Below are 25,544 nucleotides of genomic sequence, written 5' to 3' on the forward strand. Positions count from 1 at the left end.
ACTCGGTTGGATCGGTTAAAGTACTTACATCCCATATGTCCAAAATAGATGAGGCCGCGGTGGTCAAGTGGAATGATAGAAGTATAGTTATCTGGGTTTCGGAGTGTTTTGGGCAGTGGTTATCAGCGGAGGACAGTGAGAACACAATGAGTTCTTCAGAATCTGACTCGGAAACGGAGTTAGACTCTGACGACTCGGAGGACTTGTATGATCTTGAGAAGGTGAAATTAAACAGGACATGGTGAGTGATGAACGGTATCATAAGGATGGCCAAAGCCCGGCATCGGCTACGGAGGATGTTCCGATGAATGGGCGACCGGTGTCCATTCCGGTGGAAGATGAAAGGTCGATGGGAGGTAAGGGTTCACAGGGAGCCCAAGAGACGGTTGTAATTAATGATGGTGGAAAGGGGTATAAAGTGCATGGGGAAGAAACGATGGCGGCGCATGCAATTTGTAATAATGAGCAAAATATGGAAAATGAAGATAATTCAAATATGGTTGGGAGTATGGGTGGAAGGAATAAAGGGCCCATGTCTGATCATACGGGTTCGTGTAATAATGGGCCTGCTGATGTCAGATGTGATATTGGCCTAACTCCAGTTAACAATCTGGGTAATAGGACTAGGGACGAGCGGAGCCCACCTTCCATTGGGTCTGTACAAGGGCCTACACAAAGGTTATTCTGTCATCAAATTAGTCCTAATTTTGAACCTCTGGACCTAAATATCCCTATTAGGGCAGATTCTGGTTATTTGGAAGATAACGAGGTTGAACCTGGATTTGATAACTTAGTTTCGGATAATTGCGTCCCAGATTTGCAGGAAGAAGATGGCTCCCGGCCTGTGGGACTGGATCAAACGGATGGTGACCCAGATTGTTCCTTAAGAGAGGAGGTAGCGGCTACGGTGCAGGTTTCGGGGGTCTGCGGCGGAGCAGATTATTGTAGATGAAGGTGTAAATAATGGTTCTAAATGAATTGCCTTTCTATCAACTTAAGGGAGGTGCGAAGCAACAGGAAATCGGATTGGATTCGGGGGCTTAAGACCAGTTATGGGATTCATTTTCTAGCGATACAAGAAACCAAGTTGCAAGATTCTGAGTCTTTTTTGTTTAATAAATTTTGGGGCAGGGTTGAGTATAAGTTAGCGGCTGTGAATTCGCAAGGAAGGTCAGGGGGTCTAGCTTGCTTATGGAGCCCAGCAGTATTCAGGTGTGTGAATTTAATTCATAACAGAAATTTTATTGTCGTCTCAGGTATCCTTCTACAAACAGGGTGTAGAATCAACTTAATCAACGTATATGCACCTAATGATGCGGCAAGTAGGCGTGCCGTCTGGTTGGAAATGCTGGGGGTTAGGAACTCGTTGCAAGGGTTATGGGTTGTAATGGGGGACATTAATGAGGTGCGGAATGCCAGTGAGCGTATGAACTCAGAATATATTGAAGCTAATGCTGATGCATTCAATCATTTTATCCTTTCGGCGGGTCTGGTGGAATATAATATGGGTGGGGGTAACTTTACGTATATATCAGATAATGGCAGAAAGTTGAGCAAACTGGATCGTTTCCTGGTCTGTTTAGGCTTTATGGAGAAATGGCCTAATGCTTCGGTGATTGCTTTAGACAGGGAAGTGTCAGATCATCGGCCTATTATCCTGTCTGCTATCCAGTCAGATTTTGGCCACATCCCGTTTATTTTTCAATTCTTGGTTTGAGTACCCGGGTTTTCTTGATTATGTGATTCAGCAGTGTGCTATGTTCTCTTTCTCGGGGCCAGGATATCTTGCTTTAGCTATAAAGATGCGGTGGTTAAAAAATAGGATTAAATCTTGGTTGAAAGTAGAAAAGGAAAGGATGGAGGGAATTTATGGTAGGAAAAAGAGGAGATTGGCGTCTATCGAAAGTTTGGCTGAACAAAGGGCACTTCCAGAAGAAGAATTATCTGAAAGGGAGGAATGTAAATGCTTTGTGGCTGAGTTTGATAGGGTCAAGCAGCTAGACACGCGACAGAAATCCAGAGCAAAATGGGCCATCGATGGTGATGAAAATTCTGCTTTTTTTCATCATGTGATTAATTCTAATATTAGTACCAACAGGTTGAATGGGCTGATGATTGGTGGTGATTGGGTTACTAACCCTCTATCGATTAAAGAGTCTTTGTATGAATTCTTTGCTCATCAGTTTACGGAACCGTCGCCAATTAGACCGGACTTGGTGTGCCCGAATTTGGCTACTATTTCTGACACTGAGGCAGCCATGTTGGAGTGCCCTTTTCCAGTAGAGGAAATTAAAGCAGCGGTGTGGGACTGTGAAGGTGATCGTGCTCCGGGGCCGGATGGTTTCAACTTCAAGTTTATTAAAAGGTGTTGGTCTGGACTTCGGGATGACTTCATCAGATTGTTCAATAATTTCTATTTTGAGGGTTCTCTTAACAGGTGTTGTACGTCCTCATTTATTGCATTGATTCCAAAAGTTAAAGACCCGGCTGGCCCTTCGGACAACCGGCCAGTTAGCTTAATTGGGGTAATTAATAAAGTGATTTCCAAAGTACTCGTTAATCGTCTAAAAGGGGTGATAGGGAATCTTATTTCGGAACAACAGTCGGCTTTCCTAGCGGGAAGGAATATTATGGATGGTCCTCTAATCCTTAATGAAGTCTTCAGTTGGTTAAAAAAGAATAAACGAAGGGGTATGTTCTTAAAGTTGACATTAATAAGGCATACGATTCTGTCAACTGGGGGTTCCTTAACTCGATCATGGCACAAATGAACTTCCCAGGTAGATGGAGAGCATGGGTGATGGCCACAGTGCAGTCGGCTAGAGCTTCTGTTTTAGTCAATGGGTCACCAACGAGGGAATTCGATTATTCCCGTGGGCTTCGCCAGGATGATCCGTTATCTCCTTTTTTGTTTGTTATGGTTATGGAAGCACTTACCGGTATAATGAAGAAAGCCACTTCTATTGGGTTGTTCAATGGGGTTAAAGTCTCTAATGATGGTCTCTATTTGTCTCACTTGATCTATGCGGATGTTGTGATGTTTATTGGCGAGTGGTCATCATCGAACATTATAAATCTGCGTAGGATGTTAAGATGTTTTTATCTTACTTCAGGCTTAAAAATAAATCTGGCCAAGTGTAGTATCTATGGTATTGGTGTAGAGGAGCAAGATATTCAAGGCATGGCTGCCCTATTGAGCTGTAAACATGGTACATTCCCATTTAAACACCTTGGCTTGACGGTAGGTGCTAACATGAACCTTGATAGGAATTGGAAGCTGGTAATTGAACTTTTTAAGAATCGGCTTTCATTATGGAAGGCTAAAATGTTATCATACGGTGGGAGAATTACTTTAATTAAATCGGTTTTGAACTCTCTACCAACATACTATTTTTCAATGTTTAAAGCCCCTATAAAAGTTCTAGAATCATTGGATAAGATTAGAAGGGTTTTCTTTTGGGGTGGGTCGGAAGAAAAAGCCAAAATGAATTGGGTGGCGTGGGAAAAAACAATTGCTCCAGTCGAATATGGGGGGTTGGGTTTTGGATCACTTAGGGACGCAAATCTATCTATGCTAGCAAAGTGGTGGTGGAGATTTAAATCAGAAAGGAAAGCACTATGGCATGAAGTAATCTGGGCGATCCACCATAGTTCAAGGGCGTGGAATGATATTCCAGTTAAAGCTTCTATTGCAGGACCTTAGAAAAGTATCATAAGCATTCGGCAGCCACTATTAACCGCCGATATAGACATGAATCAGGTTATCTCTGCGGTGATTGCGAATGGTAACAATATTTCTTTTTGGTTAGATAGATGGGTAGATCCTCTACCGTTTTATTTACAGTTTCCAGATTTATTTAAAGTTGAAAGGGACAAGGAGTGTATGGTTACTGACCGAATTAGTGCTGGGGATGATGGTATTGTCTTTAATTGGGCCTGGACCAAGCCTGATCTTGGTTTGGAGGAGTTAAATCAGGTCCAGCACCTCATCGGTTTGATCGGTGGTTTGGCTTTAACCTCGGGTATAGATGGATGGTGCTGGAAGTATGACCCGAGTGGTAATTTTAGTGTGGCCAGCATTAAAAGAATTTTGAGTTCTACAAATCGTATTAGCCCGGAAAGAGTTTTTGAGTGGAATAATTGGGTATCAAAAAAAGTTGGCATGGTTGCTTGGAGGGCAAAAATGGAAAGGATGCCAACCAAACATGCTCTAGCAATTCGGAATGTGCCGGTTCTTGATCATCTGTGTGTACTTTGCGGCGACTATGTAGAGACATGTGATCATATATTCGTGTCGTGTCATTTTGCACAAATAGTTTGGCTGAACATAGCGGCTTGGTGTAAGTTACCGCCTATAATTGCTTTCGGTATAAACGACCTACTGACGTTACACGGGGTTAGCTCAGGATCGAGGAAAAAAAGGAAAGCATTACATGCCGTCGTCTTGGTAACGTTCTGGTGTATATGGAAAATGAGGAATGATGTCGTTTTTAGACAAAGTTCCCCAAACGCTATGAAGATGTTAGACAAGATTAAATCAATGGCGTACCTTTGGGTAAATCATAGGTCAAAAGAGGCGGCACTAACATGGGAAGATTGGAGTAGGTTTAACTTTGGCGGCTAGATCTTGAATTGTAATTGTTAAATGTATTGGCGATGAACCTTGTAATTGTATGTATATTTGGTGGTAGCGTCTTGCTACAATGAATAAAAAATTTTTGTCGGCCGTTAAAAAAAAGTACTGTTAATTAACATCGTTTATATCATTTATATGTATTTGTATATTTATTATCTAGGGGGCTGCTAGAATGAGAACCACCTCGAGTTGTAAGAACCCCGAGAACTACACCCCACGGGTGGGCGTTCACCATGATTTTTTTTTTTACAACTAGATGTGTGTATTATAAACACAGCCGTAAAAAAAAAAATTTAAACGCTGCGGCCGAGGGGGTAGTTTTTTACACCACAAGTTTGGTGTTTTTAATTTTTTTTCTTTTTTCTTTTTTTTCACCAAACTTGTGGTGTAAAAAACTACCCCCTCGGCCGCGGCGTTTAAATTTTTTTTTACGACTGTGTTTATAATACACACATCTAGTTGTAAAAAAAAAAAATCATGGTGAACGCCCACCCGTGGGGTGTAGTTTGTTATGGGTGAAATTCTGAGCCCATATCCTGACTTTGTATCTTGATTTTTTATTAGTTGTATATGATCAGGATACCGGATCAGGATACCAGATCCGGATACCGGGCCAGGATATTAGTAATATCCTGAGGCAGTATCCTGACTATTATTAACGATTGGCTTGTAAAACGTTGGTTGCAAGGTACCAACGTTAAAAGACTTGATCTACCTGAAGATTCGCTCAAGGTGGTTGAAAAATGGACGTTGATGGTGGAAGAATGGGTCTTGTAACGGTCAGAAAGGCATATTCCGCGAGAATATCGGATGTTGGTCAATGTTATTGACATTGTAACGGTTATATGAGCTAAAGACCCGGTTTTGTAGTCAATAAGCACGTGGAAAACGAGTAGAAGCAGCCCCCAACGTTCAGAATGGAATATTCCAAAGTATCCCGGAATAATAGGATAGTTTGTTGGTTTCTTTTACTATAAATATGGATGGCCAGATCTCATAGGACATTTCACTTCAACTCACTCCACTTCTAACTCTCGAATTCATACACAATTCACTTGTAATCGCACACTAACACTCATCACTTGCAATCATTGTAACACTTAGTAGAGATCTGAGCTTTATCCTGCACTGTATCCTGGTTATTCAAGCAATAAGAAGAACAAGGCAGCTGCGATTGTCAGCTCCCGAGGTTTTATGCCGGCGATCTAGATTGATCAAGGGCTTTCCTCGTACATCTCGTGTCATTTACTTTACTTTTTTGCTCATTGTTTGATCGTAGATACAGCTCAATATCCTGAGCCGTATCCTAAAACTGTTTTAGCAAATAACTTAACTTGAATATTTTTCACACATATTTCTAGCACACTACCTCACTTAACTAATTTGATCACTTAATTACTTCGGTAATTTTTGACCAAAACAATTTGGCGCCCACCGTGGGGCAAGTGGTGCTCTCTTTACTAAAAATCTCTGTGAAATCATTAATCGGTTTTCTGTTTTCAAAACTTTTTGCCACATTGTTTACAATGGCCTCAAGATCAAACATGAGCTCTTCTACTGTGTCTGCTACAACTTCTGCAACAGTTGGTTCGGTGCCTCCCTCACCTTCACAAGTTCAGACTTTTCAAAGGAGAAATGAAAGCCACACACCGAGAGAAATTTCTGCTGCTCAGAATGTTTCTAGATCCGGAATTTCAGGGAGAACCCACATCCTTGCTTCTAATAACGAAATTCTGTCTTTGTTTGGTAGTATACAGGAACAAATGAAGAGGCAGCAAGAAACTAACCAGACAATCATGAAGGATATACAACTCTTGAAGTCAAACTCCAGGAAACCTATGGAGTATACAACTACTCCTCTATAGCCCAGGATGCTAATCTTTAGTTCATCAACATTTACCGAGGATAATCAAGGCAACATGATACCGAGTCAGTCCCGGAGCAACATGCTGGAGATACCATCATCCGCCAGGATATCGACCGTGAGGGATCCAGGATATGGCCCAGGATATGGTCCAGGATATGGCGAAAGCCGACAGGCTGGTAACATGTTTGCCAATATCAGTATCCCTGCTACTAATAATTCTGATTCTTTGCAGGATATAGGTGTAACACCGTATTGACCAGGGAACTTCAAAAATTGAAGGATATGATATCAAGTGTTCCTGGAGCAGTGCAGCCTATACCGAAAGTATCCCAGGATATTCACAGGTGTTTTGGTCAAAAATCACTTAAAGATAATGCAACCAAACTTTATGTAAACGGGGAATGATGCTTGGTATGATGAACAAAGTGAAGGATCACTCAAATGTAAAATGCACAAGTGACACAAGGATTTATACGAGGAAAAAGCCCTTGATCAATGAATGATCTCCGGCATAAAAAACCTCGGGTGATGGAAACTACCGATCACCAAACTTCAATATAACAAATAATGGTTACAACTTCGGATGGTAACGAGCTAGGTACAAGGATCACTATAGTATCGTATGCTAAAGCGTGTGAGAAATGTGTTGTGTCTTCCGAATGTTCAAGAGTGCCATTTATACAAGTGTGTGTGGTTCTATTTTAGGCAAATCACCTAACTACTAGCTCGTTACCCCTTTAGAAATAGAAGTAAATTTAGCCTAAATAATCGCCCTTGAATTGTGCTGAGTTTCCATATTTGCCATAACGTCCATCTTTGATTATGCATGTGCGAGATTATCGTGACAGATTCCTTGTTTACGTTGCTAACACCGGATCCAACTCGTAATTCCTGCAAGATAATATTAAGTCCAAAGAGAACAGTCGTTAGTATGAGGATCCTTGGAATGATCCGTGATCCTGATCCTGGAGCTCCTCTGAGGATCACTATCTGCCAAAGAAACAAGGATCACTTGTTAGGATCACATGTTAGGATCATATGTAAGGATCATAGGTCATAAAAATCCAGCCCTAACAATTGCCCCCAAAATATAAGGAGTATTTATGTGATATAAACGAGTTATATTTTGCTGAATCTTATCTCTAACTAACTCAACGGATATATAGCCGTTAAGGTGGAACTATCCGTTATGGTCTGACGTCATGGAGGTGACAACCCTGCACAATCATGATTATAAATAGAAATAGGGATAGGATCGAATGCATTTAAATTCAAAGCAACTCCCTTTATAACCGTATTCAGAAGATCAACCAGGTATTCTCCTTTTCATCTTCTTCTCTCTTGCTCTGTTTTTCTTCTTCTTCTATTCTTCTGTAAAAGATGTTGCTCCGGAACTCCCCCTGCAAGGATCCTAAGAAGAACAACCCCTTAAAGGGTCAAGGGATCATCAAAGATTCCCCCTCCGAGAGGTGTTGCTTCACCGACCCTCAAATCGATAAAATCCGTCGTTGTTTCCCGGCGGAAACCCTTTTCAAGTCTTTTAGTCCTACCACTTTGAGTGATTTCATCTCTGAGACTTGGGTAGCTTTCCCGGTCACCCCTTTCTTGATAGGATATTCGTATCCTTTTCCTCAATTCACCCAATCTTTTTTCTCCCTTACCGGCATCTGCTATATCCAGGCTATGCCGATGATCTGGAGGGTGTTATACACCCTTGAAAGGATCATTGAGCAAGAGGGTATTGACCTCGGTATGGCGGAGTTGGGTGAGATGTATGATCTCACAACTTTTGGATCCCACCGATATTTGTTCAAGCGAAAAGCTGGAGAGGATCACCCTGTTTTCAAAGTGACCAAAAACGACACGAACTGGAAGCGACGATTCTTTTTTGTTAGGAGAGATTCCATCCCTAATGGGAAGGATTTGCCCAAGGAGTGGGCTACCCATGGTAGGATAGAGGATCCTGGAAGGATCATCATAGAACTTGTTCCTTAGGGTAAGGATCACTAACATTTTCTTGTTTATTGTGCAGCTATATCCGTTGCTCATCTTAGGTTGACTCCTGCTGCAAAAGAGAGACTCTTGGCCTTTAAGAAGCTTGATCCGGAGACAAGAACTTTCCAGGTTGCCACCCAGGATTCTCAAGAAGTATCCTCTACCTCTGTCACAATGTCAAGTAAGTATCCTCATTTAAAAAGTAATTCTGTGTAGGATTCTCAAGTTTAATTAGAATACTTATCTTATTTTGGTTGTGTAGGTGCTGGAAAATCCTCTAAGTCTGCTTCAAAGTTCGGCATCGATGATCTTACCAATGTCAAATCCGCAAAGAAGAAGACTCCTGCTGCTAGCCCAACTGCTTCAGCCCCTAAAGCACCTATTAGGGGTAAAGGAAAGAAGAGAAAGGCCTCTGAGGATTTACAAGGTCTGCCCCTGCTCCGCCAACAGTTTCTAGACTACTTCAACGAGGTAAGGATCACTGCCCCTGTTTGTTATCCTGACAGTTTTGAGGATCACTTGTTTCTGACGTTATGCCTTGTTTTCCTTGCAGAAATTTGCTGAGATAGAGACTTATGTTGGCCACGTCGAGGATCAAGACCGCCAAATTGCTGACCTCCAACAGATGGGTGTGCTGAAGGATCTTAAGATAGCTGATCTTGAGAAGGAGCTCCGGGCCACCAAGGATAATGCTGCCAGGATGCTGATCAATTTTGATTATGAGAAGCATGAGATCACCCAGGATGCCAAGGTCTCTGCTGCAATAACCATGTATAAGATCCAGCTGCAGATGGCTATGGAGGCTCAGGATCCTGCCTTCGACAAAAGCACATGGGATGTAGAGGGTTGGAAGGCGAGGCTAGCAGAGCTTGAGGATGATGAAGAGGCTGAGGAGATCCCGATGCTTGAGGGTGGAGAGGCTGGCAAGGATCATGCTGGTGAGGCAAGTGGAGCTGGTGGTGATGGTGCAGCGAAGGATTGAGCTGCAGGATTGGGCGATGAAGGAAACTTCTAGACATAGCCAGAGCCCAATTTTTTTTGTTTGGTGGTTGTGATGTTTTAAAACAATTATGGTCTGTATTTGAACAATAGTTTAGGGTTGAGGATCCAGGATCCTTCAGACAATAGGTAGGATTACAAATGGTGGAGGGATCCTCTGTTTGGGGGATGAAGCCATTGTGATCCTGCCGCCTTTTAATTTCCTGCATGCTAAGACCGCACAAACAATGGACACCCTTTGCCAACCCATGTGGACAGGCCACGTTTTGCTGGTAGAAACGTGGGTTGGCAATTTTGACAACTTTGAAGGGTTTCAAACCTTTGTTAATAAAATAACCCTTAATCTTTTTGGCTTATCTCGTGTTGTTATCCTTTTAATTTCCAATTGTTTTGATACATACTTGTTTGAGCAAGAAAAGTTAACAAATTGTGTTTAAGAAATTTAGGATATGATCCTGGATCAAATATCCTATAATCGAAAATTTTCAAAGTAGTTTATTTTATGGATCATAGGTTCAGTTGTCAAAGTCTATGGGTTATTCAAACAAATAATGAATGAAATTGAAAATAATTAAGGATCATACCTGAGGATCCAAGTTAGGATCCTAACCTTTAATCAGGATAACCATAAATGAAACTTTAATGGATAATAAGGATTAAGGATCCTTAATTGTTTAACTTCGAAAACCTGAAAAATAGAACATAACTTGGGACTAAGCCAATATAAAAGATAAGTTAGTAACTGGGGACATGCCCAAAGGATCACTGGGGACAAGCCCGAAGGATAACTGGGGACAAGCCCGAAGGATAACTGGGGACAAGCCCGAAGGATAACTGGGGACGAGCCCAAGGATCGTATGTAAACTGGAGTATGGCCCTCACTGGCGACTATCCAAACTTAGTGGCATGAAAATGCCAAAACCTTAGCTAACGTGAAAACGTTAGAAACCTTAGGAACGGATGTATGGTACGTCTACCATTATACGTAGGATCCTAGGTATAGCCAGTGCGATGAGGTTATCAGCCCCTAAAGCGAGTACTGGTCCCAAAGACGTGAACTATACCAGGATCATCGTGCGCTACAGGCAAAAACTGGGGACAAGCCCAAGGATAACTGGGGACAAGCCCAAGGATCTGAGTTGCTTCTGAAGATTGTCAACATTATGCTAAGGATACCTGAACTTATCAGAACTCAAAATCTCGTGAGGGAAGGATGAAGGATACATGATCCTTATCCTTAAATAAGAAGATATGTAAATAAGAGTTCAAGCTTAGGACATTACCATAGTAAGGATCATTGATGCTTCAGGGATCCTTGAAGGATACTTCCAATGTAAGGATCACTCATGCCAGAAGGATCCTGCTTACATGAAATATTTTTTCAAGTGGACAGCATTCCAGGCTCTTGGTAACAGATTACCTTCCATTGTAAGCAATCTATATGCCCCCTTTCCAGCTTCGGCTTCGATCAAATAAGGGCCTTCCCATTTTGGTGCCAATTTCCCATCAGCAGGATTGGTGGTATTTTGGAATGCTTTTCTCAATACCATATCCCCAACTTGGAATTTCCTTATCCTGACATTTTTGTTGTAAGCACCAGCCATTCTTTGTTGGTAGCTAGCCATCCTTATCCTAGCCAGATCCCTGATTTCTTCAATAGTATCCAAGTCTTGAGCCAGGTTTGCATCATTCTCCTCAGGATCACGGGTACTTGTTCTAGCAGTTGGAACCACCATTTATGTTGGGATCACTGATTCTGCCCCAAATACCAAAGAGAAGGGTGTTTGACCAGTAGCATTCTTGGGAGTTGTCCTATCAGCCCAAAGCACATTAGGCAATTCCTCTGCCCATTTCCCCTTCTTGGATCCAAGTTTCTTCTTCAGATTGTTGATGATGATCTTGTTGGATGATTCTGCTTGACCATTAGCTTGTGGGTGGACTGGTGTTGATGTTATCATCTTAATCCCCCAACTGTCACAAAAGTTAGTAGTCCTGCTCCCAATAAATTGGGAACCATTATCACATACAATTTCAGAAGGAATGCCAAATCTAGTTATAATGTTTCTCTTAATAAAGGATATAACTTCCTTCTCTCTGACTTGGGCAAAAGCTTCAGCCTCTATCCACTTGGAGAAGTAGTCAGTCATAGCAAGCATGAATACTTTTCCACCAGGTGCCTTAGGGAGCTTGCCAACTATATCCATCCCCCATCTCATGAATGGCCAAGAGGATGGTATAGGATGTAGAAATTCAGCCGGCTGATGACGGATATTGCTGTGTCTTTGACAAGGATCACACTTCTTAGCATACTCCACAGCATCCCTTTTCATAGTTGGCCAGTAGTATCCTGTCCTTAAGATCCTTGAGAACAATGCCCTGCCCCCAGTGTGGTTTCCACAATCTCCTTCATGGAAGTCTTTTAACACTTCTTGAACTTCAGGATCCTCGATACATCTTAAATATGGTCCTGCAAGAGATCGCTTATATAGCACATTATTTAAGATTGTGAATTGAGATACCTTAATCCTGAAAGCCCTAGGATTTTCTCCCATAGGAATTTCCCCGTGTTGTAAGTATCTTATGATTGGTGAGATCCATGATCCTAAATAAGATTGAGTATCCTCACTAGGGATCATTGCAGTATCCTCTTCTATTTCCATGGCCACCTGATTTTCAATAGCAGGAGCCAGGATATGGATGATGGGGATACTTATATCCTCTGTGATCTTCAAAGATGATCCTAGGTTGGCCAATGCATCAGCTTCTGTATTTTCCTCCCTTGGTACCTGTGTTAAACTGAAAGAAACAAAGGAGAGTGCCAATTCTTTGACTACCTCTAAATATTTGGTTAGTTTTTCACCTTTAACAGCATAGGATCCATTAAAGTGATTAGTGATTAACAATGAGTCCACGTATACCTCAAGATACCTGATCCCCATATGTTTAGCAATTTGCAAACCAGCGATTAAGGCTTCATATTCAGCCTCATTGTTAGTGGCTTGGAATTCATAAGCTATGGAATGGGGTATTATGTCCCCCTGTGGCGATTTTAGTAGTATACCAAGTCCCGTGCCTTTAACATTTGAGGACCCGTCAGTATGTAGTATCCAAGGATCCTTAGTTTCATCCAGCTGCTGGACTTCCAATTCGGCTTCCTTTTGTAAATCACTACTGAAATCAGCCACAAAGTCTGCTAATGCTTGGGATTTGATGGCTGTTCTGGGCTCATATCTTATATCATGGGCACTAAGCTTTACTGCCCACTTAGCCATTCTTCCGGACATCTCTGGTTTCCTGAGGACATTCTTAATTGGGAAATTTAGTTCTAACAACAATAACATGGGTTTCAAAATAATGTCTTAGTTTAGTAGATGCCATAATCAGTGCAAGAATAAGTTTTTCAAGGTGTGAATACCTGGATTCAGCATCAAGTAAACTCTTACTTACATAATAGACAGGATATTGTGTACCTTCATGATCCTTAACAAGGACTGCACTTACTGCTTTTGAGGATACCGCAAGGTATAAGGATAACATATCTCCCTTTTCTGGTTTCATCAATGCTGGGGCTGAGGACATGTATTCTTTTAGGGCTTGTAAAGCATTCTCATGCTTTTCAGTCCATTCGAATTTCTTGTTCTTTCTTAGGATATCATAGAATTCTTTACACTTTTCTGAGGATTTGGATATGAATCTGTTTAGAGCTGCTATCCTGCCTGTTAGCCTTTGCACATCCTTAGCGTTGGCAGGGGATTTGATATTCACCAATGCTTTGATTTGTTCTGGGCTTGCTTCAATGCCCCTCTGGGTTACCATATATCCTAAGAATTTACCTGCTTTAACACCAAAGTGACATTTTGAAGGATTAAGCTTCATGTTATAATTATCAAGGATATCAAATGCTTCCTCCAAGTCCCTTAGGTGATCCTCAGCTTTTTTGGATTTCACCACCATATCGTCTATGTACACTTCCATGGTTTGTCCAATTTGATCTTTGAACATCATATTCACCAGCCTTTGATATGTTGCACCTGCATTTCTTAATCCAAAAGGCATAGCAATATAACAATATAAACCGGTTGGGGTCATAAAAGCCGTATCCTCTTGGTCAGATGGTTCCATCTGAATTTGTTGGAATCCAGATGATGCATCCATAAAGGTTAACAGTTCATGACCCGCCGTTGCATCCACCATGGAGTCAATGTGGGGTAATGGGAAAGGATCCTTGGGACATGCCTTATTCAAATCAGTGAAATCGACACATACCCTCCACTTTCCATTTTTTTTTGAACAACAACCACATTGGCCAGCCATTTTGGATACTTCACTTCTCTGATCATACCTGCTCGTAGTAATCTTTCTACCTCTTCCTGGATAATGGCATTTCTTTCTGGTGCAAACTTCCTCCTTTTTTGATGGATCGGTTTAACTGACCTGTCAATGCCAAGTTTATGAGTGATAATATCCTTAGATATACCTGTCATATCCTCATGTTTCCATGCAAAGGTAGATTTTCTTCTTTTGAGGAAGGATACTATGTCTTCTTTCATTTTATCAAGGATCCCTGATCCGATGTAGATCTTGGATTCAGCATCATCAGGATCCAAGAGGATTTCGTCCACATCCTGCTCTCTTGCCTCCAAGACACCCCTTGGAGGATACTTTAATTGCTATTGCTCCCTTGATTTCGAGGCTGGTTTCATTGATGAGGTGTAACAATCCTTAGCCTCCTGTTGATCACTATCGATCTTGATTATTCCCCATGGGCTAGGAAGCTTCACACACTGATGGTAGGTGGACGGGACTGCCTTCATATCGTGTATCCAGGGCCTGCCAAGGATAACATTACAACAAGACAAATAGTCAATAACACAAAATTTTTGATAATTATGTAATCCTTCCACATAAATTGGGAGTTTAATGTCCCCCAGGGTTTTCTTAGTTTCGCCACTAAATCCTACAAGCACGGAGGATCTTGGTGTGATATCTGATTCAGGGATACCCATTTTCTTCAGAACATCAAGCTGGATAATGTTTACTGAGCTTCCTCCGTCAATAAGGATCCTGCGGACAAAATGGTTAGAAATAAAAAGAGTAATAACTAAACTATCATGATGAGGATCCTGGATGTTAATTCTATCATCCTCATCAAAGGTTATGATTTTTCCTTCCGAGACACTTGATGTTCGAATAGGTCTTTCTCCGTTATCCATTTTAGCTTCCTTTGCATGCCTTTTAGCTGCTGAGAAGGATGTACCACAGATGTCTGATCCTCCAGATATAAAGTTAATCACTTGTGCATCTACTGGAGGAGCTGGAGCTTTCTCAGGGATCCTTTCAGGATCCTGAGTCCTTTGCTTTTTTCTTCCCAACAATTCTTTCAAATGCCCCTTGCTCAGCAGATATCCAATTTCCTTTCGTATTCCTCTGTCAAATGCCCAAAATCTTCATGGTATGCACACCACTTTGATTTATCTTTAGTTGCGGCTGTTTTGTCATTTTTTCTGGGCCATCTGGCCTTTTCTCCTAGATTCTGCATTGCAAGGATTAGTTCATGATTATCAACGGAAAAACAGTATTCAGAAATTGGAGGATAATCTTCATCATCCTCTTCTTGGTCTATAGCATGCACATTCTGATTGTCAGTTCTGTTATAGGATTTGAATTTGTTGCTTTTGAAAGAGGATCCTTGCTTTTCTTGTTTTGAGGATCCTACTTGTCTCTCCTGGATCCTTTTGTCATCCTCTAGCCGGATGAACCTGAGTGCCCGAGTTCTTACTTCGTCTAGGTTCCTGCACGGTGTCATAACAAGATCATCATAGAACAATGAATCCTTAAGCAATCCCATCTTGAAGGCCTCAACAGCTGTGGCCACATCCAAGTTAGGAATGTCCAAGGATTCTTTACTAAACTTGGTTATATAATCCCTTAATGATTCATTATGACCCTGTGTTATCCTATATAAATCACTAGTCAATCGTTCAAATTTTCTGCTACAAGAAAATTGATTATTGAATAAGTTAACTAAATTAGCAAAATGAAGTAATAGAGTAAGGGGGAAGACTTAGTAGCCATTTAAGAGCTGATCCAGTAAGAGTGGATCCAAATCCCTTGCACAGGCATGCTTCCTTTAACCTTTCTGGAATAGGATTGATCTCCATCCTCTCCCTGTATTGTGCTATGTGTTCCTCAGGATCCGTTGTACCATCATACAGCTTCATAGTAGGGATATGGAATCTTTTGGGTATCTCAGCATCACAAATTGGTGGTGCAAAACGAGATACCTTATGGCTTCCATCTGCAATCTCCGGGATAGGTTTGACTACCCCTGGAACACTTGATATCATATCCTTCAGTTTTTGTAGTTCTCTGGCCATAGCATGATTGATACCTGTATCCTGCATGAATCCATGGATAGTGGTAAGAGAATTATTAAAAGTGTTACCTCCCATCGGGTTCAAGTTAAGAACATTGGATGTGAATCCATATTGCTGGGATTCTGGGATGATTGATGGACCAGTGGAAGCAATGGACTGCATCGGAATAAAATCTCCTTGATGGACATCTGGACTTCCTGTTTGCAAATTCTTCAAGGATCCTGGCATCTGAAGGGATCCCTGAATATGGGATGATCCTGGAACTAAGGAGGATCCTTGAACCTGGGATAATCCTGGAACGAAGGAGGATCCTTGAACCTGGGATGATCCTGGAACGAAGGAGGATCCTTGAACCTGGGATGATCCTAGAACGAAGGAGGATCCTTGAACCTGAGATAATCCTGGAACGAAGGAGGATCCTTAAACCTGGGATAATCCTAGAACGAAGGAGGATCATTGAACCTGGGATAATCCTGGAACGAAGGAGGATCCTGAGTTCATGAAGGATCCCATATGCTGAGTATAGGATCCTGCCGGTTGGAAATATGATCCTGATGCCTGAGTCACTACTGCTGGGCCGAAATGCACTCCTCTTGATCCACACATGTGTTGAACGTCTGGGACCTCTGATGGCTGAGAAGTAATCATCGGAGTATCAAAATTCAAAGATTTGGGCATTAGTGGGGAATGATCCTCTGCCGTTTTCTTTTGCCTTTTGAGATCTCCGATTTCCTTGAGGATCCTGTCATTAGTTTCATCCTGCTGCTGCATACGATCCCTCATCTGCAAAATCAAAGTAAATATATCACTAGTACTGGGAATAGAAGAAGTTAGAGCAGAAGATGATGGTTTAGAGGAGATAGGAGTTGGTCTCTTCTCAGCATTTTTCTGAGATCCAGCTTGTTTTGGTCAAAAATCACACAAGGATAATGCAACCAAACTTTATGTAAATGGGGTATGATGCTTGGTTTGTAGAAAAAGTATAGGATCACTTCAATATGAAATATGCAAAGACACAATGATTTATACGAGGAAAAAGCCCTTGATCAATGTATGATCTCCGGCATAAAAAACCTCGGGTGATGGCAACTACCGATCACCAAACTTCAATATAAGAAAAATAGTTACAACTTTGGATGATAATGAGCTGAGTACAAGGATCACTATGGTTTCGAGTGTCTAAGCGTGTGAGAGTTGTGTTATGTGTTCTTCCGAATGAGGAAGAGTGTTATATATACAAGTGTAGGTGACCTATTTTAGGTAAAAAGACTAATAATCAGCTCATTACCCCTTTAGAAATAAAAGTAAATCTAGCCTAAATTATCGCCCTTAAATCATGCCAAGTTTCCATATCCTTCACAACGTTCATCTCCGATTAAGCACATGCTATAGTTGTAAAGACGTGTCCTTTAATTGTGATGCTAAGAGCGGATCCTGCTAGTCATTCCTGCAAAACAACATTAAATTCAACGAAAGCAACTGTTAGCATGAGGATCCTATGATGGTCCGTGATCCTGATCCTGGAATTCTGCTGAGGATCACTATCTGCCAAAGAAACAAGGATCACTGGTTAGGATCACATGTGAGGATCATGTATTGTAAAAATCCAGCCCTAACAATTGCCCCCAAAATATAAGGAGTGATTTTGTAAATAAATGAGTTATATTTTGTTCTGATCTTATCTTCAACGGACAACTCGGGTAACTAGCCGTTATAACCGGACTAGCCGTTGCGATCATTACGTCATTGAAGTGACATCCCTGCAAATCATGATTATAAATAGGAGATAGGGTAAGGATCGATTTGCATTTAAATTCAGGATATACTCCCTTTATAACCTCCACCGAAGATTGATCAGGTATTCTTTTCCTTTCTTTCTTCCTTTTCCTGCTCTGTTTTTTCTGCTTTTGCTCTGTTTCTGCTCTGCTACAAGTATGTTGCTCCGAAACTCTCCCCATAAGGATCACGAGAAGAGCAGTCCCTTGAAAAGCCAAGGGATCATTAAGGACTCTCCTACGGAGAGATGTTGCTTTACCGATGCTCACGTAGATAGGATTCGTCATTGCTTTCCGGCGGATGCCGTTTTCAAATCCTTCACATCCACTGCTTTGAGTGACTTTGTTTCAGACGCCTGGGTGACCTTTCCTGCAACTCCGTTTACCATAGGATATTCATATCCTTTTCAAGCCTTCACCCAGTCCTTCTTTTCTCTGACCGGTATGTCCTATATCCAGGCCATGCCGATGATCTGGAGGGTTCTGTGTACCCTTGAGAGGATCATCGAGCAGGAGGGGATTGACTTAGGGATGCCGGAGCTGGCCGAGTTATATGATCTTACCACATTTGGTTCCTGTCGATACTTGTTGAAACGGAAAGCTGGAGAGGATCACCCTGTTTTTAAGGTCACAAAAAATGATACCAACTGGAAGCGACGATTCTTCTTTGTTAGGAGAGATACCATCCCTAACGGGGAGGATCTGCCCAAGGAGTGGGCTACTCATGGTAGGATAGAGGATCCTGGAAGGATCACCATCAGACTTGTCTCTTATGATGAGGATCACTAATGTCTTTTTTGTCTTTTGTGTTTTTTCAGCTATATCCGTTACTCGTCTCAAGTTAACTCCTGCTGCAAGAGAGAGAGTTTTAGCTTTCAAGAAGCTTGATCCTGAGACCAGAAGTTTTCAAGTCACCATCCAAGATTCACAAGAAGTATCCTCCTTATCTGCCACAATGTCAAGTAAGTATCCTTACCAAAAAGTAAGTTCTATGCAAAAATATTAAATTAGTTAGGAGACTTATCTTGTTTTGATTGTGTAGGTGCTGGGAAATCTGCTAAGTCCGCCAAGTCTGCCTCCTTGTTTGGGATTGATGATCTTGCCAACGTCAAGTCTTCGAAGAATAAGACTCCTGCTGCTAGTCCTTCTGCTTCAGCCCCTAAATTACCCATTAGGGGTAAGGGAAAGAAGAGGAAGGCTCCGGAGGATCTTCAAGAATTTCCTCTGCTCCGCCAACAGTTTCTCGACTATGTCAATGAGGTAAGGATCATTGCCCCTGTTGGTTATCCTGATGGTTTTGAGGATCACCTGTGTCTGACGTCATATCCTGTTTTTCTTGCAGAGATTTACCGAAATGGAGACTTATGTTAATCACGTTGAAGATCAAGACCGCCAGATTGCCGACCTTCAACAGATGGGTGTGCTGAAGGATCTCAAGATAGCTGATCTTGAGAAGGAGCTCCGGGCTACCAAGGATAAAGCTGTCAAAGCACTGATCAGCTTTGACTACGAGAAGCGTGACATCACCCAGGATGCTAAGGTCTCTGCTGCGATAACTATGTATAAGATCCAGCTGCAGATGGCTGCGGAGGCTCAGGATCCTTCCTTTGACAAAGGCACATGGGACGTGGAAGGTTGGAAGGCAAGGCTAGCAGAGTTGGAGGATGACGATGATGCTGAGGATATCCCAATGCTGGAGGGTGGTGATGCTGGCAAGGATCAGGGTGGAGAAGCTAGTGGAGCCGGTGGTGATGAAGCAGCGAAGGTTTGAGCTGAAGGATTGGGCAATGATGGATATTTTGAGACTAGGCCGGAGCCCAATTTTTTGAGTTTGGTAGTGGTTGTGATGTTTGAAACAATTTTATGGTTTGTACTTTGAACAATAGTTTTTAGGGTTAAGGATCCTGGATCCTTTGAACAATAGGTAGGATCGCAAATGGTGGAGGGATCCTCTGTTTGGGGGATGAAGCCTTTGTGATCCTGCCGCCTTTAATTTCCTGCACCTGCTAAGACCGCATAGACAATGGACACCCTTTGCCAACCCATGTGGACAGGCCACGTTTTGCTGGTAGAAATATGGGTTGGCAATTTTGACAACTTTTTTTGAAAGGGTTTAAGATCCTTTTGTTAATAATATAACTCTAATCTTTCTGGCTTATCTCGTGTTGTTATCCTTTATTTATCTTCTTATTTCCCAGTTTTTAGAAACATATTTGTTAGAGTAACAAGAGTTGAGCAAACCATGTTTAATAAATTTAGGATATGATCCTAGATCAAATATCCTATCATTGAAAATTTTCAAGGATCATAGGTTTAGTTGTCAAAGTGTAAGGGTTGTTTAGTATAATCAAAATAGTCAAGGATCATACCTGAGGATCCAAGTTAGGATCCTAACCTTTGATCAAGATAACCATACGTGAAATTTTAACGGATAACAAGGATTAAGGATCCTTATTTGTTTAGCTTCGAGAACCTGAAAAATGGAACATAACTTGGGACTAAGCCAATGTAAAAGATAAATTAGTAGCTGGGGACATGCCCAAAGGATAACGGGGGATGATCCCAAAGGATCACTGGGGACAAGCCCAAAGGATAACTGGGGACAAGCCCAAAGGATAACTGGGGACAAGCCCAAAGGATAACTAGGGACAAGCCCAAAGGATAACTGGGGACAAGCCCAAAGGATCGTATGTAAACTGGAGTATGGCCCTTACTGGCGACTATCCAAGCTTAGTGACATGAAAATGTCAAAACCTTAGCTAACGTGAAAACGTTAGAAACCTTATGAACGGATGTATGGTACGTCTACCATTATACGTAGGATCCTGGGTATAGCCAGTACGATGAGGTTGTCAGCCCCGGAAGTGGGTACTGGTCCCAAAGACGTGAACTATATCAGGATCATCGTGCGCTGCTGGCGGAAACTGGGGATAATCCCAAGGATAACTGGGGACAAGCCCAAGGATCTGCGTTGCTTTTGAAGATCTTTGACGATATGCTGTAGATACCTGAACTATCATAACTCAAATGGTTCGTGAGAAGAGGATGAAGGATACAGGATCCTTATCCTTTGGTAAAAAGTAAGGAAATGTAAATGTTTTAAGACAAGGACATTACCAGATTAAGGATCACTGACATCACCGGGATCCTTCGAGGATACTTCAATAAAAGGATCACATGCTTGAAGGATCATGTTCACATAAAGTATCTCTTTAAGTGAACAGCATTCCAGGCTCTTGGTAACAAGTTTCCTTCCATGGTTAGCAATCTGTATGCCCCCTTTCCTGCTTCAGCTTCAATCAAGTAAGGGCCTTCCCACTTTGGTGCTAACTTCCCGTCAGCAGGATTAATAGTGTTTTGGAATGCTTTTCTCAACACCATATCTCCGACTTGAAACTTCCTTATCCTAACATTTTTGTTGTAAGCACCAGCCATTCTTTGTTGGTAGCTTGCCATCCTTATCCTAGCCAGATCCCTGACTTCCTCAATAGTATCCAAATCCTGAGCCAGGATTGTAGCATTCTCTTCAGGATCACGAGCACTTGTTCTAGCGGTTGGGATCACCATCTCTGTTGGGATCACTGCTTCTGCCCCAAATACTAAAGAAAAAGGTGTTTGACCAGTGACATTCTTGGGAGTTGTCCTGTCAGCCCATAGCACATAAGGTAACTCTTCTGCCCATTTTCCCTTCTTGGATCCTAGCTTCTTCTTCAGATTGTTGATGATGATCTTGTTGGATGATTCTGCTTGGCCATTGGCCTGTGGATGAACTGGTGTTGATGTTATCATCTTGATTCCCCAACTGTCACAAAAGTTAGTAGTTCTGCTTCCAATGAATTGGGAACCATTATCACATACAATTTTAGAGGGAATGCCAAATCTAGTTATAATGTTTCTTTTGATAAAGGATATAACTTCTTTTTCTCTAACTTGAGCAAAAGCTTCAGCTTCTATCCATTTAGAGAAGTAGTCAGTCATGGCGAGCATAAATACTTTTCCACCAGGTGCTTTAGGGAGCTTGCCAACTATATCCATTCCCCATCTCATGAATGGCCAAGAGGATGGTATGGGGTGTAGCAATTCAGCTGGTTGATGAAGGATATTGCTGTGTCTTTGACAAGGATCACATTTCCTGGCATATTCTACAGCATCCCTTTTCATGGTTGGCCAGTAGTATCCTGTTCTAAGGATCCTTGAGAACAATGCCCTGCCCCCAGTGTGGTTTCCACAATCTCCTTCATGGAAGTCTCTCAACACTTCTTCAATTTCAGGATCCTCAATACATCTTAAATATGGTCCTGCAAGGGATCGTTTATATAGCACATTATTTAAGATTGTAAATTGAGATACCTTAATCCTGAAAGCTCTAGGATTTTCTCCCATCGGAATCTCCCCGTGTTGCAAGTATTTCATGATTGGTGAGACCCATGATCCTGCATAAGATTGAGCTTCTTCACTAGGGATTACTGCAGTATCCTCTTCTATTTCCATGGCCACTTGATTTTCAATAGCAGGAGCCAGGATATGGATGATAGGGATACTTATGTCTTCTGGAATTTTTAAGGATGATCCTAAGTTGGCCAATGCATCAGCTTCCGTGTTATCCTCCCTTGGTACCTGTGTTAAGCTGAAAGAGACAAAAGAGAGTGCCAATTCCTTGACTATCTCTAAATATTTGGTTAGTTTTTCACCTTTAACAGCATAGGATCCATTAAAGTGATTGGTGATCAATAATGAGTCTACATATACTTTAAGATACTTTACCCCCATATCCTTAGCAATTTGTAAGCCAGCAATTAAGGCTTCATATTCAGCCTCATTGTTAGTTGCTTGGAACTCACAGGCTATGGAGTGGGGTATTATGTCCCCCTGTGGCGATTTTAGTAGTATCCCGAGCCCTGTGCCCTTGACGTTTGAGGATCCATCGGTGTGTAGTATCCAAGGATCCTTGGTCTCATCCAGCTGCTGGACTTCCAATTCTGCTTCTTTTTGTAGATCACTACTGAAATCAGCCACAAAGTCAGCTAATGCTTGGGATTTAATGGCTGTTCTTGGCTCGTATCTTATATCATGGGCACTAAGCTTTACTGCCCACTTAGCCATTCTTCCTGACATCTCTGGTTTCCTTCATGATCCTTAACAAGGACAGCACTTACAGCGGTTGAGGATACCGCCAAATATAAGGATAACACATCTCCTTTTTCGGGCTTTGATAATGCTGGTGCTGAGGACATATATTCTTTAAGGGCTTGTAAAGCATTCTCATGTTTCTCAGTCCATTCAAACTTCTTGTTCTTTCTTAGGATATCGTAAAATTCTTTACACTTTTTTGAGGATTTTGATATGAATCTGTTCAGAGCTGCTATCCTGCCTGTTAGCCTTTGCACATCCTTAGCGTTGGCAGGGGACTCGATGTTCACTAATGCTTTAATTTTCTCCGGACTTGCTTCAATACCTCTCTGAGTGACCATATATCCTAGGAATTTACCTGCCTTAACGCCAAAGTGGCATTTTGAAGGATTAAGCTTCATGTTGTAGTTATCAAGGATATCAAATGCTTCTTCCAAATCCCTTAGGCGATCCTCAGCTTTCTTTGATTTGACTACCATATCATCTATGTATACTTCCATAGTTTGTCCAATTTGATCTTTGAACATCATATTTACCAGCCTTTGATATGTTGCACCTGCATTCCTTAGTCCAAAAGGCATGGCAATATAACAATACAAACCTGTTGGGGTCATAAAGGCTGTATCCTCTTGGTCAGATGGTTCCATCTGAATTTGTTGGAATCCAGATGATGCATCCATAAAGGTCAACAGTTCATGCCCCGCTGTTGCATCCACCATGGAGTCAATGTGGGGTAATGGGAAAGGATCCTTGGGACATGCCTTATTTAGATCGGTGAAGTCGACACATACCCTCTGTTAGGGCTGGATTTCTATAGATGATCCTTATACGTGATCCTAACCAGTGATCCTTGTTTCTTTGGCAGACAGTGATCCTCAGCAGGACTTCAGGATCAGGATCATGGGACATTATAGTGATCCTCATACTAACGGCCACTTCGACTTAATACAATATTGTTTTGCAGGAACATCTAGCAGGATACGCTCTAGGCGTCATGATCCAGGGACGCGTCTTCACAATTATGGCAAGAGCTAAATCAGAGATAGACGTTGCACAGGATATGGAAACATGGCTTGATTTATGGGCGGCTATTTAGGCTAGATTGTATCTCATTTCTAAAGGGGTAATGAGCTGAATATTAGTTTAGCTACCTAAAATAGGTCACCTACACATGTATAAATACCACTTCTTCATCATTTGGAAGGGGACACACGACATACAACGCAACTCTCACACACTTAGACACTCGAAACAATAGTGATCCTTGTACTCAGCTCATTATCATCCGAAGTTGTAATCATTTTGTTCTTATATTGAAGTTTGGTGATCGGTAGTTGCCATCACCCGAGGTTTTTTATGCCGGAGATCATATATTGATCAAGGGCTTTTTCCTCGTATAAATCGTTGTGTCTTTGCATCTTTATCACAGAAGTGATCCTTTACTTTCATAATTAACCAAGCATCATACCCCGTTTACATAAAGTTTGGTTACATTATCCTTGTGTGATTTTTGACCAAAACAGTTTGGCGCCCACCGTGGGGCAATTGGTGCTTCATTCATAAGAAAATCTTTTTGTTCGAAATCATTTCAAAGAGTTACATGGCTTCATCATTGAAGAACACGTCCACGGCGATGTCTGCAGTCACCTCATCACAGATCACTTTGCCTCCTCCACCTGCAGGATCTCAGAAAAATACTGAGAAAAGATCAACTCCCACTTTCTCTAAACCTTTATCTTCTTCTGCTATGAATTCTTCTATTCCCAGTACTAGTGATGTATTTGCTTTAATTTTGCATATGAAGGATCGTATGCAGCGACAGGATGAGACTAATGACAGGATCCTCAGGGAAATTGGAGACCTCAAAAGACAAAAGAAAGCGGCAGAGCATCATTCCCCACTGATGCCCAAATCCTTGAGCTTCGATACTCCAATGATCACTTCCCAGCCATCAGGGATCCCCGACGTGCAAATCATAGGGGAGTCAAGAGGATCACGTCTCAACTCGGCAGCAATGACTCAGACATCAGATTCACATTTTCAGCCAACAGGATCCTATCCTCAATACATGGGATCCTTCATGAATCCGGGAGCCTATCCGGGGGCACAGCAGCTTCAAGGATCCTACTTTGTTCCAGGATCATTTCAGGGCCAAGGATCCTCCTTTGTTCCAGGATCATCCCAGGTTCAAGGACCCTCCTTTGTTCCAGGATCATCCCAGGTTCAAGGACCCTCCTTTGTTCCAGGATCATCCCAGGTTCAAGGATCTTCCTTCGTTCCAGGATCATCCCAGATACCAGGATCCTTACAGATGCCAGGATCCCTAAAAAGTTTGCAAACAGGAAGTCTAGATGTCCATCAAGGGGACTTCATTCCAATGCAGACCATTGCTTCCACTGGTCCCTCCGTTGTTCCGGAATCCCAGCGATATGGATTCCCTAACTTGAACCCAATGGAAGGTAACACTTTAAATAATTATCCTACCACTAACCATGGATTCATGCAGGATACAGGTACCAATCATGCTATGGCCAGGGAATTACAGAAACTAAAGGACATGATCTCAAGCGTTCCAGGGGTAGTCAAGCCTATCCCAGAGATTGCAGATGGAAGCCACAAGGTATCTCGCTTTGCACCACCAATTTGTGATGCAGAGGTACCCAAAAGGTTCCATATCCCTACCATGAAGCTGTATGATGGTACAACGGATCCAGAGGAGCATATAGCACAATACAGGGAGAGGATGGAGATCAATCCTATCCCAG

At 41.9% G+C, this 25,544-nt stretch overlaps 2 protein-coding genes across 2 annotated transcripts; both read left to right on the plus strand.

Moving 5' to 3' along the window:
* The first annotated feature begins 973 nt into the window (after window positions 1-973).
* LOC110942741 lies at window positions 974-1,717 on the plus strand. Its single transcript, XM_022184505.1, has one exon. The coding sequence runs from the start codon at window positions 974-976 to the stop codon at window positions 1,715-1,717; it is 744 nt and encodes a 247-aa protein (XP_022040197.1).
* Window positions 1,718-3,751: 2,034 nt separating this feature from the next.
* Window positions 3,752-4,624, plus strand: LOC110942742. The gene has a single exon (XM_022184507.1). The coding sequence runs from the start codon at window positions 3,752-3,754 to the stop codon at window positions 4,622-4,624; it is 873 nt and encodes a 290-aa protein (XP_022040199.1).
* Window positions 4,625-25,544: the final 20,920 nt, after the last annotated feature.

This window comes from Helianthus annuus, chromosome 1, assembly GCF_002127325.2.
Source record: "Helianthus annuus cultivar XRQ/B chromosome 1, HanXRQr2.0-SUNRISE, whole genome shotgun sequence".
In the NCBI taxonomy this organism is placed as follows: Eukaryota; Viridiplantae; Streptophyta; class Magnoliopsida; order Asterales; family Asteraceae; genus Helianthus; species Helianthus annuus.

Coding starts and splice junctions, on each gene's coding strand:
- LOC110942741 (XM_022184505.1), top strand. CDS start 974: ATGAATTGCCTTTCTATCAACTTAAGGGAGGTGCGAAGCAACAGGAAA.
- LOC110942742 (XM_022184507.1), top strand. CDS start 3,752: ATGAATCAGGTTATCTCTGCGGTGATTGCGAATGGTAACAATATTTCT.